This window comes from Vulpes lagopus, chromosome 12, assembly GCF_018345385.1.
Source record: "Vulpes lagopus strain Blue_001 chromosome 12, ASM1834538v1, whole genome shotgun sequence".
In the NCBI taxonomy this organism is placed as follows: Eukaryota; Metazoa; Chordata; class Mammalia; order Carnivora; family Canidae; genus Vulpes; species Vulpes lagopus.
Genome location: NC_054835.1, coordinates 18,280,420 through 18,298,350, shown reverse-complemented (window position 1 = coordinate 18,298,350; position 17,931 = coordinate 18,280,420). Strand labels below are relative to the sequence as shown.

The window sequence follows — 17,931 nt, the reverse complement described above, 5'->3', positions numbered from 1 at the left end:
TGGCTGTGAAGTCCAGGGTCCGTGACTTAATCTCTCTGAAGCTCAGTTTTCCCATCTGTAAAGTGGGGATAGCTAGTCTCTTGTATTAAATAGAAAAAGCATGTGAAGGGCTTGGTCTGAGGGTTCTGGGCTAGGCCTCATACCTCAGTACATGTTTGTGAAGTGAATGAGTGAATTGTGAATACAGGTACTCCAGGGACTGTTGTTTCAGGAGATGTGAAGGCTTTGTGGACATGAATTATTATGATCTTGGATGATGCCCAGGGTCCCCACTTTTCCATTCAAGGGTATGTTAAACTCAGGGCTGCTCCCAAGGCTTCATGTTGGTCCCTCTAAGCTTTATAAAGATGGCTGAAGCTGAGATGGAGGAGGGGGCTATGATGAGAAGCCAGATGAAATGGGTTTGTCCCTCCCTTACTTCCGTCCTTAATTTCAAATAGGGCTCCTCTCTCAGCCAGCAGACGTGGTAGGCAGGTGCCATGGGAGGGAGTCCAGAAGACTGGGCTCCGGGCTTAACTCCACCACTGTCCACACGTGCAACTCTCATGAATCTATTCAATATACATTTAATATCTGTCGTGTGCTAGGCTCTGTGCCACTGGGGACACAAGCAGTAATGGCACTAAGGGGTGGCTGGAGAGAGGCTTTAGCTTTCTCAGAATGGCCATCAGCATCCCACCCTCAAGCCACCTCACGCTGACGATGTGACAGCATAATTTGTGGAAGGAAAAGACGAAGTAAAGGCTATAATTTACAGTGGGGATAATTGGCCAACTCTTAGGAAAAGGAAAAAATCCTAACATACAATCTATGTAAAAATAGTGTGCTTGCTACGCAAACTCAGCCTCAAGACACAGTCTCAGCTGCCATGCACCAATCTCTCCTTTCTGACCCTAAACTTCTTCCAGATAGGAATTCTGGAATTGCCCCAACATAGAGGGGCTCAGCAAAACAGACTTGGCTGTCTCCTTTCTCAGTTCAGTTTTGCTCCTGGAGAGAAGCATCAAGCAGCCAGGCACTCGTGACTCAACAAGATAGATACCTTAATGAGGGAAACCAGGGGATAGTGGGAGGCCAAGAGTCCCCTGACACGGGCTGGAGGTCAGGTGAAGCTTCCCCTGAAGAATCATAAATATATACTGAAGAATTGCATGAAGTGTCAACCACAGCTAGACCCAAAGCATGAGATGGAATGAGATTGGCCCAGGAGGGGAAAAGAATTTCAGGCAGAAGGAATGGTAAGAGCCCAGGAGCTGTTGAGGACATGGATAGTTTGGCAAATTGAATGGCCTGGCTGGGCGAGTGGGCTTCCTGGATCAGGTGCTTCCTGCTGGAATTAGTCTGGGACGGGCCTTTCCCTTACCTCCCAGCTGCTGACCATGGCTAGCAGCATCGTCTCCCCGACGCTCTACTCTTACATATAGATCTTGGCTCTTTCTCCTTCAGAGCAAGCCAGAAAGCTGGGGACCCAGAAATCTGCCTGACTTGACAAGCCCTTGGAGGCCACAACCAGGCTTGGCAACCATCAGTTTGGTGCAACTTTACATTGAATGCTTCAGAAAGTAGAGACTTAGAGAGGGCAGAGGCATGCCTGAGGCCACACAGGGGAACCTGGGCTCTTAGCCTTCAGGGCCAAGAGGTTCCTTCACAAAAGTAATCCTTACCTCTAGGCCTTTCCTCACATCTTTCTTGTTTGGGGGCGGGGTACACAGCTCTGACATTTCTGCCCAGGCGGGGGCGCAACATCCCTGAGCTGAGACCAGCCAGCACCTGCTGGCCCCCAGAGGAGGGATGGGGACATAGTGGAGGCAGGCTGAAGGGCTTGGTCGCCCCTGTCTGGGTGGAAGGAGGGGCTCACAAAAGCCGACTTTCTGAAGCCCTCCCACCATTCGGGCAGCCAAGGTGGGGGGGGGGGGCATGAAAGATCTAATTAAGCCCAGTTTCTAATTAAGCCCAGCCCCTGTGTCGCCTCACTCCCTATTATTGTCCCCAAGGCATTTTAAGCTGCCACCCTGCTGAGGAGGCTGGGATGGCCGCCAAGGCCTGCCAAGCCTGATGAGCTTAGACCCATGAGGGGCAAGAAGCCAACCTGGACTTCCCCTTCCATCCATGGCAATCTCTGGGTCCTCTAGTCTCCTCAGAAGCCTAGGGGAGCCTCTTGTCTGCCAAGTCTACCTCTGGGGTTCTGAGTGAAATCTAGACTGCCTCCCAAGGGGCCTTATCCCCAGTGGCCACTTCCTGACCCCCAAGTGCCAGACTTCGAGGCAGGGAGGAGGACCTGGCTTGCGCTGCTTCGCTGCAGCCCCCTGACTCTGAAATGTTCTGTTAGAATCCCGCACCTCCCACTGAGTCTGCGGGAAGCAGCAATTACCATTTTAGGTTAAGGCAGCCCTGGTTTGTTAACCCTTTCAGCACTGGGACTCCTGGAGGCCAAGCCCCCATTCTCTTCTTCCTCCTACAAGCCTTGCCTCCCAGACACCATCCCCTAATTCTTGGCAGACTGAGCAGCCCCTACTTGCAGTCCCCTCCCTCCTTTTTCCTGCCACACACTCCATCAGAATTTAGAGACTGGAAGCATTGGGTCCAAGGTCACAGGGCCAGGGAGGCAGCCTCTGCCCCAGGAAACTCAACCCCACCCCAGTCTCCACCTTCACAATCTCCCCAGGCCACATTCACACACACAGAGTTTAATTAACTTTATTGATATTCAGAAATTAGGAGAATGACTAAAGGTAATTGCTCATTAAAAATCATTAAACTGACACAGCAGGCCTAGACACATGCCACCCCAATGGCTTTCCTCCCCCACTGTGGCAGGATTGCTGGGGCACCGCCCTCTGGTCTGGAGGATCACAGTGGCCCAAAGCGCCCCTCAAGCCAGAGACCAATCTCGACACATCCTCCCCACCCCGCAGTTGGATAGGGGTTGAGCCAGGCCCAGGGTGATCTCACCCTTATCCCCCTTCCAAGGCCTCCGACCTCTGGGGCCCTTCAGCTACTTCTGGGTGCACCCAGGAACATCTCACGGGCTGCCTAGAGCTGTGTCCCTCAATCTATGTGTGAGCCAAGCTTTGGGTGGGTGGGGAGCAGTTTCAAGGCCACAAGGCCTCGTGCTCAGCCACCTGGGCTTCAAAGTCTGGCTCGAGGCCTGCCTTCTCATGGCTGGAGCCCCCAGGAGTGCCAAGATGGCTGAATGCACTGCCTCTCAATGAGGAAACTCATTACCCCAACTAGGACCTTGAATCTCCACTGAGATAGAAGGACATGCTAGGGCTTGCCCTGGTCCAGGTCCTCTTTCCTCATGCCTGGCACTGCAGGGCTGCTTCCTCTTCTCCCTTGGGGAGAGAAAATAAAGGTCTTGCCCAGCAGGTGAACTACTACAACATATACCCCTTGGGCAAGTGGCCCCATGGACATTAGAGAGGTCTAGGTGTGTCAGGGAGGGACCCTGACTGGCGGCACACAGGCTCTTGGCCGCAGAATGGACAGATTCCTCCCAACTGTTGCACCCATACCTCCAGTGGGGATCCTCCAACTCATCCACACCAGCCATCCTCCTGGAGACCCGCAGTCTCACTTCAGCCCTGCAGGGAGCTCTCTGGCAGAGGCTGTGCGGCACACTCTCGGCCTTACACACTCCTCACACTGGCTCACTGCTGAGCTCTCACCCAACATCCAGATCTCCTGAGTGCAGACACACTTGGATCTGTTAATCCAGACACACTGGGCCTGATTCACACATTCACACTCAGACCCACACACCCACACACCGAGTCTTCAGACATAGGCAGTGAGCCCCAGGGGAGGTGTCCAGAGCAAGACATGGCCAGACTGCAAGACAGGTGCCGAACTCCCAGGGACATCCTTGGATGGTTGGGCCAAGATACAGGCTTCTCCCCTCCTCTCCCTGCCCTCAGCAGGGTGGGGTTTTTGCGACAACCCCCCACCCCCCTGCTGCCCCTGAACGTGAACACTAGGTTCTGAGTTCTGGGAGCCAAGGGAGGACCAGTCATGGGCAGCCAGGGGGCGGGGAAGGACACTGGGCCCCGAGCGACAAGAGCCAGAGGCTCAGAGAGCAGCTTCCGTGTCCCTGGGAACGCAGAAAACTGCCGTCCAGGGGCCCAGCCTGGTCCTGGCCCCGCTGCCCTGACCTCCGACGTGGCCTGAAAAGATCCGAGGAGGTTAGAAACTTCCACCTTCTCCCCACTCCACATCAGAAGCTATGAACCATATACTTTGAGGGCCGGTGGGTCCCAACTCCAAGCAAGATCCCCGTGAACCCACAAGTCCGGCTGGCTGCTGTGGAAGAAAGACCTGGGCGCGTCCGTAGCTTTGACGAATGCTTGTTTGAGCCTGGGCGGCAGGTCCCGTCGAGACTTGGAAACCTTCCTTCCCCCGAGGCACAGAGCCCTCATCCTCTCCCCAACACTCCCTGGCTGCTCACTCCATGGCCAAGCTTCCCTCGACCCGGGACCAATGAAGTTGGAGTCCCGGACTGTGAACGGAGGACCAGGGGCAGCAGGGGTGGGTGCCAGTCCTCCCGCGGTGAGTCTGCTGCCGTGGGGTGGGCTGGGGCTGGGCAGGACGGCAGGCCCGGAGGGAGAAGAGCTCTGGCAGAGTGCAAGGAGAGGACTTTGGGGTGGGGTGGGGTGGGGGACAGAGTTCCTAGCCTAGGACCTCAGTTGCTGCGGTCAGAGCGAGCAGCCGAATATGGGTCCCCGGGTCCCCGAATTTCTCCCTGGAATTGTATTCCAGGTTCCGACTCCGGCGTGGCAGCGCGAAGCGGAGGGAGGTGAACGACGTCCCAGTCCCGGGTCCGGCCGCCATCCGGCTCGATCCCTCCGCAGCGAGGGACCGAGGCGCCCGGGAACCGGCAGCAAAGTCAAACGAAGTTTGCCGGCAGCAGGGAAGGCGGGACCGCGGGCGGCCAGCAGGACCATCCTGACTGACTGCCCCTTGCCCTCTCCTCGCTCCTGCACGCGCCCCGGCGCTGCTAGACGCCTGGAGTGTGGCGAGGTAGCGCGCGGGTGAGCGCGTGAGTGTGTGCGGGGAGGGGGTGGCGTGATGAATTGCAGCAGAGAAATACCATTAGATCCGGGGAGATGATTAAAGGCGAGGTCTTGGCCGGGCGCGAATGGCGGGATCCGCGGCAGCTTCCCGCCGGTGGAGCCCGCGCCCCGCCCGGCTCGGCTCGGCCGGCGCGGGGGCCAGCGCAGCCGGCGGAGCGCGGTGCTTGCGCGGGGCAGCCAGATGCACGGGGCTGCGCGGCGGTACTGCCCTCTCTTCCCACCCCCGGGACCCCGCCCCGCCCCCGCCCCCGCCCCCGCCCCCGCTCCCGTCCTGCCGCCGGACGCCGGGGTCCCTTACCGTGAGCCAGGAGCTCCAGCAGCGAGGGCAGGAGCAGCAGGGCTACCGAGCGCATGGTGCCGGTTGTGGCCGCGCCCCGGGTCGGAGCTACGGCGGGGACGCGGGGGGCACAGCGGGGCGTAGGCGCGGGGGACGGAGCGGGGTCTTGCCGGGTAGAGGGAGCGGGGCCGCCGCCGCCGCCGCCGCCGCCGCCGCCGCCGCCGCCAGCGCCTGACAGAATCAGCACCACGGCCAGCGCCTGGCGTCGGCGCCGGGGATCGCCGCGCGGGGCTGGGGGCGGGGGCGCGGGAGGAGCGGTTTACCGTAAAGTCTCAAGCAAAGGCGCAGAAGACCCAGCGGCGGGAGCCCAGGCTCCCGCGCCGCCGCCGCCAGCTCCGGGGAAGAACTGCCCTGCTAGTGTGGGCACACGGCCCCCTCCCTTCCCGGCTGCCCACGCCCAGCCAAGCCTGCCACCCTCTCCCCTATTAGCAGCCTGTCAAGGAGGTGAGGTTCTCACCTGATTCTCCAGGAGAGCAACCCTCTCGCCACCTCACTCCACCCCATCCTGGTACCTGAGGGCATCAAGGGTGACCTGGGAAGACATTCTCCAGTGAGGCAGCTGGCGAGGCCCGCGTGCCCTTGTGGCAGCTCCGTCTTGGGCTGATAATGAAGATGGCTTTTGTGCGTACAAAGGACAATAAATTATTACTTTGCGCTCAATAAATGCCAGGGCTCCAGGCAGCTGCATCAGCAGCAAACTGTGCTCACAGAAAAGCTTAATTATCCTGATATTATAGTTAAAAGCCAGTGGTATTCACGTCCTGGGAAGACAGTCTTCGCAGGAGGCAACTTGGGCCAATCTGTGGGCAGTTGAAGGTAGTATCCTGGATCCCCTTGCAGCCCAGGGTCACTAGGACTCTGTCTTGGCAATACTCCCCACCCCGGGCAGCCCCGCAGCACACATACAGGACCAGAAAAATCAAAGTGATAGCCAGTGAGACCAGACCCTTCATGCCTATCTCTACCCAGGTTCCTGGAACTGGTGGAGAAAAGGGGACAGGTATGGAGGATGGGAGCATTTCCCTAGGATATTTTAGATGGACACTTGAAGGAGGACCAGGGGAATAGCCAGGGAGGCTGTACCATTTCAAGGACATGGAAAAATAAACGTCCATGGCTCTACTTGGGCTCAGGAACTCCAATGATTCATAGGGCAGCAGAAAGGGCACTCATAGTTGTGTCATCCCTGAGACTGATGTTTAGACCTAGGAGATTCTGGCTTCATAGATAGACTCACTTGAAAAGCCTCAGTGGACACAATGGGACATGACCCTGTGACTGATGATATTTCCTATAGAGGAAGAAGAGGGTTGAACTCCCTGTGGCACCTAGGGAGAAGGACAGCTTTTTGATTAGTGCTTCTCACATGAACTTGGCTCTTCCTCAAAGCTTTCAGACCCTAGTTATTGTCCAGTGCCCTTCCTGACTTCATCCTGGAAGCAGGTGGCAAGACTTCTACTCTTAAGTCTTATTCCTCAGAGGGTCTTTTGATCCTTACTGCCTCCACAGTCTTCCAGCTCAGCTCCTCATATTCTTTCCAGATCCTCTTCCTGTGAGCTCTGGGGAGTCTCCTTGAACTGAATCACCACCCTAAAGAATCCCAGGCATCAGGCAGGTGGAATTATCTGAGGGAGTCACTGGGAGAGGATTGCTGGACAGTCCTTTCAAGAAGCTGAGAAAAAAGAGGGCAGTAGTAGAAGACTGGCAGAAGAAGGGGAGTTGACAAAAGAATCAGAGATGAGGAGAGGAAGCCAGGAAAGGTGCAGAGGGGAGAAAAAGTTGTCAGCAGAGGAGGGAAGTGGTAGGTTCTATGGCAGAGAGAAGTTTGGGGAAATGCTGGCAAGTGGTATGAGAGTCCTCCTTTCCTTTTTAAAGGTATTCCTGACCTCCTTGATTTCTAGTTCCTCTGGACTCAGCTTGGCAAAAGGAGGGTGAATCATGACCCAGGGATGAACGTTGTATGACAGGATGATTCATGGGGTTTTGGAGGCTGGTGGCAGGCTTGTCTCCTGGAAGCTGGGCTGGGCACTACTCACATGAGGGAGGGTAAATGGAGCCACTCAAGAACTTGCTATGTTTCCTTCCCTATTGTCTGAACTAAGGTAGGCATTCAGGAGGGTGGGGGTGGGTCCAATGGAGACTACAAGTCCCAGAATGCAGCACTCTGCCTTGAGCTCAGAGGATGGGTTTGTAGTGCATGATGGGAATAATAATATTCCAGGGTTGTCTCTCCCTCCTGAAGATGGTCAACGTGGCCTCTGTGTAATGGGTTCCCAGTTAGGGAACTGGGCCAGACTGGGAAGCAGTAGAGTGTTTGTCAAGCACCCTGTCTATGTCCTCTAAGCGACTCAGTCTACCCAGAGCTCAGCATCACCCACAAACTGAGGACAATAAGATGCCCGAGGGGGTATTCAGCTCTATGCTGTAGGCTTATAGTGTACTTAAGTCATATACACATTTGGAAGTGGCAGCCTTGCAAGTCTCCCTTCACTTGTCTCATTTCTCCCATTTTCTGTGCCCTCCACCTGGCTCTTTAGATCCAGATGACCCTTGTCTACATAATTGCCTAATTGTTTTCCTCATTATCTGTCAACTCTGTGAAGGTGCTTAATAAATATTTGTGAATAAATGATGCGGCAGTAGTGGAGGTAGAGGGGTGAGGAAGGAATGTCTAAAGCCCAAGGCAGGTTACTGGTGCCAAAATAGTGCTGTGAGATAGCGGAGAAGGGGATAATTGCTCCTTTTGGGGGCACAAGGGGGGGGGTGTCACTGAATGCTTCACACAGCAGGCAAATGGATTGAAACAAAGTCTTAAATAATTTTTAGGTTTCAGTCAGTGGAAAGGAGGAGGGAAGGCATCCAAAGTTGGGGGAGTGGCATATGCAAAGGTAAAGTGGTGGAAAAGGCAAGATAGTTTTGGGTCAGTGAGAAGACTGGCTCTGGTGGAACAGGAAGTCCTTACAGAGGTTTAAGAGGAAGGATGGGAGTAGACTTGTGGCTGGACTTTGTGGTCATTTGAGCTGCAGTACATCCTTGGTAACTATACAGAAGGATTTATCCCATCACAAAGATATCTCACCTAAACAAGGGAGTCTGGAATTGTTAAGGTGGGTTTTCAAACACTATAGCAAGTGGTAGTAACTGAGAAGAGTTCTCTGCTGACTCAGAAGGTTGGTGGGTGGGGTCTGGGTTACAATGGCTGCATTAGGATTGAGGGCCAGAGGGAGGGAAGTGGGGCTTTCCAAACCCAAGGACCTTTGCAGCCTCTGCCCAGGCAGTGCCAGACAACCAGCCCATATCCCTGGAGAAGCCAGCTTCACTTTCCCGCTTCCAAACAGCCCATCAATTTGCAGGATCACAGGCACACTGGTGACTTATTTTGAAGTCTCTGCCTTCAAACTGGATGACACTTGCTTTCTGAGCAAGAGAAGAAGAAAATGAGCCTCCTCCAAGATAGCTCTCAAACCAGAGCTACATCTTCTGTGGAGCCAAGGGAGTTTTGGAGTTCTAGGGAAGCAGGGGCAAAAGACTGCCACCTGACTCTAGAGATTCCCAGGGACACAGAGCTGCCTATTCACTTCCCCCACTCCGCAGAGGGATTCCGGACCTGGCATCAGCTTGAACAATCTGGGATACTATGCTTCAGTCAGGCTTCCTGGAGTACTCAAAGTCAACTCTTTGAATTTAGGGGTAGGAGGAGGTCCCTACCCTGGTAAATGGGGAGTCCTGGCATCTAGGCATTTGCATCCGCACCAGGGGCAGGAGCACATCAGCTGTAGCAAGACCCCAGGGTGGATGGAGACAGTAGCATAAAGAGGCTTGATGTGAGCTGCTTTCCATCTCTAAACCAAGGCCTCTAGCCTGTCCATCACCCCCAGCCAAGGCCTTTGATCCTCTACAGCTCCATAAATGTTTAATGGCACCGGCTGGACAGAAATGAGGCAGGTGCTGGGACGGAGAGACTGGGAATAGGACTTAAAATCCACAATGTTGGCTAGATTATTTTCATGCAGGAGCCCTGGGATGAGTGGGAGGAAGCCTCCCCACTCCATGTGACAGGAGAAGTCCCAGGGTTCAAGTTTGTGGGACTAATAAAGGAAACTCTTTGAAAACCCACCAAGGGGCTGAAAATAAAATGAATAATCAATTGCAAAAGCCCAACCCCGATTTTGATTGAAGGAGAAAGATGGAAAGTTAAATGACAATCAAATGCAAATACAGCTCAACAAACACCATGGCAATTACCAGGCGTAGGAACCACATGGTGCTTGCAGGCAGCAGGGGTTGGCAATTTGGAAGCCTGGGCCTGTGCAGAGGTGATGGGCGTGGGGCCGTTTTAATGGACAATTAAATAGATGCAAAAAAAAAAAAAACCCACAAAAACCCCCACAAAACCCTGCATCTATTTTGCATATACTGCTCCAGAATCCTGGTATTCAGGGGGAGGCTATGCCAAGTTCTCTAGCTGCTTCTGCACCATTTCAGAATAGAGGCGGCCCTGAGTGCTTGAGAGGTGATACCAGGGGAGGCACATGAATCAGAGGACCTTGAGAGGGTCACGGAAGTCTCTTTGGAATCTTCACACCAGCTGGTGCTGAAGGGATGAAGGCTGAGGTTGAAGGCAGTCTGTGGGGTCCTCCAGGAAAGGGCTTAAAGTGTTGGTCTTCCAACAGCCCAAAGGCCCGATGAGAGCAGCCTTCTCCTCTAGATTTGCATAATGTTTTGTATCTCATTTGAATGCTATTAATTTGGTGTCAGGCTAGGTTGGCACAGTGTAGAAAAGAGAACAGCTGGCCTTCTCCCTCCCCTACGTACCCTGAGGCTCACCCTGAGCATTGTCCTCCCTAACTCGGGGAGAAGGCCTCCCCTTCCACCATCACCTCAGTGTTCCCTGGCACTTGGAGAGTCCCTTGGTGAAGCCAGCTCCCAAAAGCCAAGGCTGCCTGGGCAGAGTGGCCACCTGCAGACTTATACTGAAGGAAGAAGAAAGGGTCCCTTGAGGTCACTCTTACCAGACCCACAGATACTGTGGGAGGATGCTGGCGGCCTTCTCCCCAAGCAATCAAGGTGGCTTGACTTGGAAAGGGTCCAAAGATAATAACCAGGAGAGGGAGGGAACAAAGACAGGTGATAATCCCAGAGAAATATAGAGGGCTCTAGAAATAAAATTCCCTGAACTCAATATTTCTAGTGCTTGAACTTACATAAAATACATCTGTCCAGAGGCATTGGGTTAATGGTGGTGTGGCCATAGAGCGGGGGTCCTGGTCCCAGGATGATGGCCATGTGATGAGGGAGTGGGTCATCAGAGAGGCTGAGCCCCTGAGAAAGGAGGAGAAAGCCTAATGTGTATCCTGAGGCTGCCCCGGGCAGCTGGGCCTCAGGAAGCTATAGTCAGCTGGAGTGTGGGGGTGGGAAGAACAAAGCTTCCCAGGTGTCCTCAAAGGCATCTTAGTTCTTTGCTATGTGGAACCAATTAGGATGTTCAACTGGCTTCTTGCCTGGGTGGTCTGCCCTGGAATCTTGGTCAATAGATGCGAGACTACTTATGCACAGGACAAAGAAGGAGGAGGTGCCACTGACCAAAAGGTGGTCTTTTGTCAGGAAGAGTCCCTCTACCCAACAGAATCCTGGGCCGCTCCTCCCACTTCTGAGGACTAGGGCAGGATGAGGGTGGTGGAAGCATGAACAAATATCCACCCAGATTGACCTCATACCCCTGTCCCAAACAGTACTCACTCTGGGTCAAGCCATAGCTGGGGGACAAAAGAATGCTCCATACCTTTTTTTTTTAATGACTGAGACAAATTGGGGGGTTGCTTTGAATAATGTGAGAGGATAATTGAGTAGGCAGTGCCATTGTTCCTATTGTACAGAGGAGGACACTGAGGCCCTGGGTGGCTGAATGATTTGCAGGTAGTTCATGGTGATACCAAGATATATTAACAAGGCAGAGCTGGTAGGCATAGGTGCTGGTGGGCCTTGGCAGGGGTAGGTTGTGGGGGGACCTCAGGCTCCCTGAACCTCTGGCCTGTGTCCTGGGTTCACCTGCAGGGGACCTGTGCCTACATTCTCTCCCCTGGCTCAGTCTGTGGAGGATATGCTGCTTGGAATAAGTGAGGGCAGGGCTGGTCACTTATTAACTAATTCACTAGACAAATATTTATGAAGTATCCACTGTCCTAAGTGCTAGGGGTACAGAGGTGAGTGAAACAGACACTGCCCTTGCTGGCTCAGAGCTCAGAGTCTAGAATGGGAGATCTTACTCTGAATGAGTAAACAAACTGTAGCATATCAGGTGCTCAGGAGAGGTTCATAGGCTGTAGCAACTTCACTGGGGGTTTGACCTAATTAGGGAAGGCTACCTTGAAAAGGTGTTGATGAAGTAGAAAGCCACAGGACAAGTAGGTGTTACATGATTGAAGAGGGACAGGAAGTGCATTCCATGCAGAGGGAACAGCATGTGCAAAGTCCTGGAATCAGCAGGACTAAGAGGTGATTAATGTGGCTGGATTGTAGAAAAGAAGTATGTGGTGGGATGCAGTAGAGACATAGGCAGGTGTGGAGCTCCAAAGCTTAGTGGGGCTGTACATGATCTAGGCTCCCTACCTGCCCGTTATGTCCATCCAGTCATCTGTCCATGCCCTCCCTCATTCTACCCAATTACCTACCTAGTTTGTTCAACGCCCTCTCCCTTGTTTGTTTCCTTGTTTGTTTGCTGAATGAGGGAATGTTTCTTGGTGCTGGGGAATATAGAGGGGAATATAGAGAGGCAGAGCTCTCAAGGAGCTCCCAGACCAGGGAGAGGAGATAGAGTCTCAACTCACTGTAATGTGGCATATCTATCTCTACAAGGTGCTTAAACAGGATAATAAAAGCCCTAGAGGCCATCTCCCATGGTTCAAGTTTTCTAAGACAAGGCATCATCATCCCCTCCATGGGGATCTTTCAGCTACATGGTTCCTCCTGATGTGCAATCTCATTCCTTTCTGCTACAAAAGTAGCCCATTTCTTACCACTCCAAGGTGGAGTGTGTTTCTGATGCTTGTATTCACTGACCCTTCTTTTGGGTCTCAGGGGTCTCATACTTTCAGGAGAACACAGGGAAACATGGCCAGGTCTCCCTGAGACATCAGAATCCAGCTCCAGACATTTTCTTTTCTGGGTGTGAAAATAGGACAGAAACCCTGGATGTCCCTCAATTCCAGCCATGCATTTCCACCCTCCACTCCTCCTTGAACTACTTGTCCTCTGCTTGTGACATCACAATGGTCTCTATGGCAACTGATTGTGAGGTCACTAATCCTTAAAGCAACAGAATCTGTGGATCCGGACAATGGCCTGAAGGAGAGAGGGTGAATTCAAAATGGGGCTCCGAGAAGAAAACCCTCTTCTACTAGGAAAGGGCCACCCAAGTCCTACGGAAGGGAGGAGGGCTCCACTTCGACCCCCTTTGCAGAGAGGGGTAAAAACAATTTATTGGTCTTGTCTTCAATGGAAAGCTTCTACACTGACACTGAGCCCCTCCCAAATTGCCCTTGAAGGTAGAACTTCATATAATCTGACTCAGATGGACTGCAGAAATTGATGGGGTAGCTGAGCAGCATCCTTGGGTCACTGACTTCACCCAGGTATCACTGGGAAGTAGAGGCGGGAGTGTGGTTCTGCTCTCAGCCCCACTGACTCAGAAAGTCTGGCCAAGACCTGGTGTAAGTTTGAGCTTTGATTTCCCCATCAGGGAAAGAGGGAAGGCACTAAGGAGCCTTGTTTCCTGACTTATAGGATAAATAACAAATTGGCTTAAGGCTGTGGGCCTGCCCTCTGTCTTCTGTGAGTGAGTAGGGGGTTGGAGGGGGGAGTGACAGTGAGTGGAGAAGGGTGGAGGTGGGCACACTAGGGGTGTTTTTAGATTGGCCACTGGTTTTTCTGAAGCCATGTTAGTGGTTTGGGAGAGTAGGACCCACTGGAGAGGGAGACTGCTTATCAAAGGGCTAAGGGGCTAGTGCCCGGGCTTGGAAGTCAGGTCCAGGTTTAAATCGTCCCAATCTCATGCTTGCCGTGGGCAAGTTTCTGGGCCTCTTTGGGCCTCTGCTTCCTTACTTAGAAAGGGAAAACAGGGGTGCCTAGGTGGCTCAGTGGATTAAGCATCTGCTCAGGTCAGGATCCCAGGGTCCTGGGATAGAGCCCTGCAGGGAATCTGTTTTTCCTTCTCCTTCTGCCTGCCACTCCCCCTGCTTGTGCTCTCTTTCTCTCTGTGTCAAATAAATAAATAAAATTTAAAAAAAAAGAAAAAGAAAAAGAAAGGTGAAACAGTACCATTTGCCTTTCAGAAAGGTATTCAGGGAGATAAACTGTAGGAAGGCTGGGTACAGAGTAGGTAGTCAATAAATGCTTATTATATTCACTTATCTGTGCCCTTAGCTTTTAGCTTGGGTTTTGCATCTTTTATGTGCTTTATTAATGCTTGTGACTGAAAGTATAGCATAGGAATCGAGGACAGTGCTTAGAGCAGGGGAAGTCAATTGAACCTGGGTTCAAATCCCTGTCCTTACAGCCTGGCATATGGTAAATGCTTGATGGATGGTGGCAATGTGCTCAGGCTCGAGCAGGGCTGTTTTGACACATGGCTCCCAGTTTCTGTTCACTGTCAGCTTTAAGAAACGGAAGTTAATCCGTGGTGTGTCCGGAACTGGAGAGTGGTTGAGCCTTGAGACAGGGGCATAAGAATGGCAGCCTGCTCAGGAAGGGGTGACCACTTGCTCATGCCAGTCACAGGCCCCGGGGCCCCGGCTGGCCTGGTGCTCCTTGAAGTCAGGGCCGGGCAGTGTCTCAGTCATCAGTGAAGCCCAGGCCAGGGCCTAGCACATGGCAGAGGCTCAGGAGCAGTTAAAGTCCATGGAGTTAGATGATGTCTTATTGACCGTATATTGGCTAACATGTTGTATGTACACTTCATGCCAGGCTCTGTTCTAAGCTCTTTACATGTTGTCAAGCCCCACAGCAACTTATGGAATTGATGATATTATCTGTCTTTAAAATGAGAAAAGAGAGAGGCTAGGAACATAGCCCAAGGTCACACAGTTGGTAAGCAGCGATGGGGTTGGGATTTGAACTCAGGCCCCCGGCTCTAGAACCTGTGCTCTTCACCCCCATGGTATGTCCAGCCTCACGGGCCCTATCCATCCATTTTGCCACAGTCACCACCATGAAGTCCCTCCTCCACCTCTCCCTCCTGCTCCTGTCTTCTTCCAGCTGAGCCTGGATCCAGTGCAGCCCAGTGCAGAATGCAAATTCTGCCCCCACCAGCCTCAACAATCTGCCTCCCCCTCTGCTGAAATAAAGCTGTGACTGCCACTGCCACCACCACAGCCAAAGCCACCACCGGATCCCTTGCTTATTTCAAGTCCTTCTAAAGCTTGTTGAGTTCTTAACTTATTAAAGATAAGCACATGGAAATAGGGAGCAAATCTCTTTATTTATGACATAATCTCCAGCCCAGAAAAGCGGCAGGAACAGTGTTGCCTATATTAGGGAACCAATAGGAAAAAAATCAATTAGATCCGCCAGAGCGTTTCGCTATTAACTTTCTTCTGATGTTTCTCTTAAGGCTGGCCGTGGGGGTCCCTGCCAGCCACAGGCTGCAAGAGAGAGGAGAGCTTTGCGGCAACAGAGCAAGGAATGTCACAAGAAAGGCAGCAGACCAGGCTACCAGACGGGCCTGTGAGTCTCTCCATCCAGGGTCTCCTTCTCGGCCCTTCAAACCTCAGCTGAGAAGTCCTATGTGGGTTAAACCTCCGTGCTCCTTCCTGCATGTCAGCTGGTGTCATCAGGGGCAGCTTGTTATTCTTTGCTTCTTGCAGACCTGAACTCCAAGGCTGATCACATCTCTGCCACATCCTTAGAGGGAAGGATCCTCTTCTTCCTGGGAGAACATTATTCTGGAGGGGCTCTCGTTGGCTGATCTTTAGCAGAGTTGCTTTCTGCAGGGTGACACTGCCTGGGACTGGCAGCCACCTCATGAGGTCCTCATGCTCACCCGCCTGCCTCCTGGAGCAACTTCCAAGCTGTCTCCCATGCATAGGACGCTCCCTGGTTCCTGAGATGCTGCAGCAAGGGGGATGTCCTGGCTCCCATAGTAACCAAGGCTTCATCTCCTCAAAGGCAGGGCATCGTGGCTCGTTCACTTGTGTTTCCTTGGGGCCAAGTAGGTAGCAGGCGCTCAGTAAATAGTCATTGAATCAATAATTATGGTAATAATAACTCCATTATGTTTACTCTGTGCCAAAGCTGAGAAAGGCAGATGCTTTTTTATACCTAAAGCAGAACGCTTCTGCTTCTCCCTGAACCAGAAGAGGCTTCCAGTGTTTTGTTTTGTCTTATTTTTTTAGCCAGAAGCAGAGGTGGCAGCAAGTAGGAGAAGTATCATAATCCCCACTTTACAAGGGAAACTGACGCAGTAAGAAATAACTTGTCCAGGCTAACAAGTGAATGATACGCTCTTTTAGCTCCATCCACTTTTAGTCATTAGGAAGTCCTTCTTGAGGTCTAATCTAAACCTTTCTTGTTTCTTTTTTCTTTTTTTTTTTTTTCCTTTCTTGTTTCAACAGCACCAGTCCCTTCTCTGTCCCATGCAAACTTTCACCAGTTGAGGAGCATCCGCCAGCTCTTTGCACGGGTTGGCCTGCAATGAATATTAAACAGGAAACCTCACAGAGGCCAGCCCTGCAGGGCAGGCAATGAAACAACCCTCCTCATGCCTGTTCATTATTATAATTAATATTGAGCTGGGGTTGGTGGCGACCTCGCCCTCACCAGGTATTGGGGCTATTTTAGAAGCTTATTCAGATCAATGACAGACAGCTCCAAATAGATAAACTCCCTGCCATCCAGACGAATCAATTGTAACACTGCCGTCACAACAAGCCCAAGAAATCAATCTGATTTCAGGCGACATGGTAACTCAGCATTGGGCAAGCTGGTTTTAATTTCCGTGTGGCTGAGACCCAGCTTCCTCTGCGCACTGGAACACCCCTCTCTCCCAGCCAGTGTGCCCAGCTCACAGGTGTCCAGGCAGGCCCTCAGAGGACTCAGGCCAAGAGGGCAGTCACATGGAGACAGGATGACTGGGAGGTCATGTGACCTTGAGGAAGGCTCTGGAACCCCCAGACCCAGGAGGAGCTGAGTCAGACCTGCTGCTGGGATCCTTGTTTTGCTGGCTTCAGCTCCGATTTTTCCGCTGCCCTCTGCAAAAGCCGGGCCTGGAGGCCTTTCTGGGCTGCCTCCCAAGTCAGGGAGCTGCAGAGGTGATCTGCTTACCTGAGGCAGCGGGACAACTGCCCTTCTTGGGCTTGGAGATGGAATTTGTCTAGCAGGAGAGCAAAAAAGCTCTCCAGAGCAGATACAGCCATTTATGGGGTGCTTACTTTATGCCCGGGCACTATGCTAAGTATTTCACACCTCATCTTAATCCTCATAACAGCCCAAAGAGATAGAGAAATTCTCTACATTTTTGTAGAAGAGGAAACCAAAGCTTAGAGAAGTTAAGTAACTTGTCCTGAGTCACACAGCTGATAGGAAATGAAGACTGGATTTGAACCCAGATCTGTTAGACTCTCTTCCCTAAGCCTTAGCCACCAACACTGTCTTAAAGATGACATGCATTCTCCCCCTCCTGGATCCTATCAGGTTAAATGAAGCCATGCTTTTCCACCACGGTGCCAGGGAAGGGAGACTCTCAGGAATTCTCACAACCGGCACAATGAATTTCCTGAACTTTCACCCTGATGTTCTGGGGGTGTTGAGGAAACAAGAGGGTCAGGAGTCCACACTGGTCATCTCACATTTCAGCACGTACTCCCTTTCCCTCCCCCAATCCTGTTAATACATCTAGGTGGTAAGGAGTGGGGCCTGGGCCAGGCAGCAGGGTGTTCTAAATGGCCAAGATCAGGGCTTTTCAAATATATTTTAGCTAAGAAACTCTCTAATTAGGAGACAAGGATACAAACAGATGAAAATGGATCTGGTCCGGGCAGCCCTGGTGGCTCAGTGGTTTAGCGCCGCCTTCAGCCCTGGGCGTGATCCTGGAGACCCGGGATCAAGTTCCATGTCAGGCTCCCTGAATGGAGCCTGCTTCTCCCTCTGCTTGTGTCTTGGCCTCTCTCTCTGTGTCTCTCATGAATAAATAAATAAAATCTTGAAAAAAAAAAAAGAAAATGGATTTGGTCAGCTGGCAATAGGGGGTTGGGAGCCCTCCTACTAAATCATTCTCTCACCTCCAGAGCAGTGGTCCCCCAACCCCCCACCCCTGGCCTTCTAGTGCTTCAGTTAAGCCCTGGGCCTGGTTGATTTTCTGGCTCCAACACTATCTTTCAGCCACCAGCTACCTTGAGTCTGTTCTGGACTTACAGCATGGTAATTTAGGTGCTAAGTGGGCAAAGCTGCTCCTAGTTCCCCAGGGAGGCCACATATCCATCTCCTTTGGGGATTAGTGTTGGGCATTTCAGGGAGGCATAGATCTGGGGACCA

The 17,931-nt window shown here is 52.4% G+C and overlaps 1 protein-coding gene and 1 long non-coding RNA gene across 6 annotated transcripts in view; one reads left to right on the top strand and one right to left on the bottom strand.

Moving 5' to 3' along the window:
* LOC121473047 overlaps window positions 1–5,321 on the top strand; it is a 49,593-nt gene extending 44,272 nt beyond the window's left edge. Inside the window, exon 6 of the long non-coding RNA XR_005983086.1 lies at window positions 4,756–5,321. This is a non-coding gene — a long non-coding RNA (uncharacterized LOC121473047). The remainder of the gene's footprint in view (window positions 1–4,755) is intronic.
* The window catches only part of SEZ6 (seizure related 6 homolog), a 45,845-nt gene extending 39,906 nt beyond the window's left edge, over window positions 1–5,939 (bottom strand). The window contains exon 1 of one of the 5 annotated variants that reach the window (XM_041724952.1): window positions 5,368–5,939. In XM_041724952.1, the coding sequence (XP_041580886.1) occupies window positions 5,368–5,422 (55 nt within the window). In that variant the 5' untranslated portion in view covers window positions 5,423–5,939. The remainder of the gene's footprint in view (window positions 1–5,367) is intronic. The other 4 variants (XM_041724953.1, XM_041724954.1, XM_041724950.1 and 1 more) reach the window with 4 other exon arrangements.
* Window positions 5,940–17,931: the final 11,992 nt, after the last annotated feature.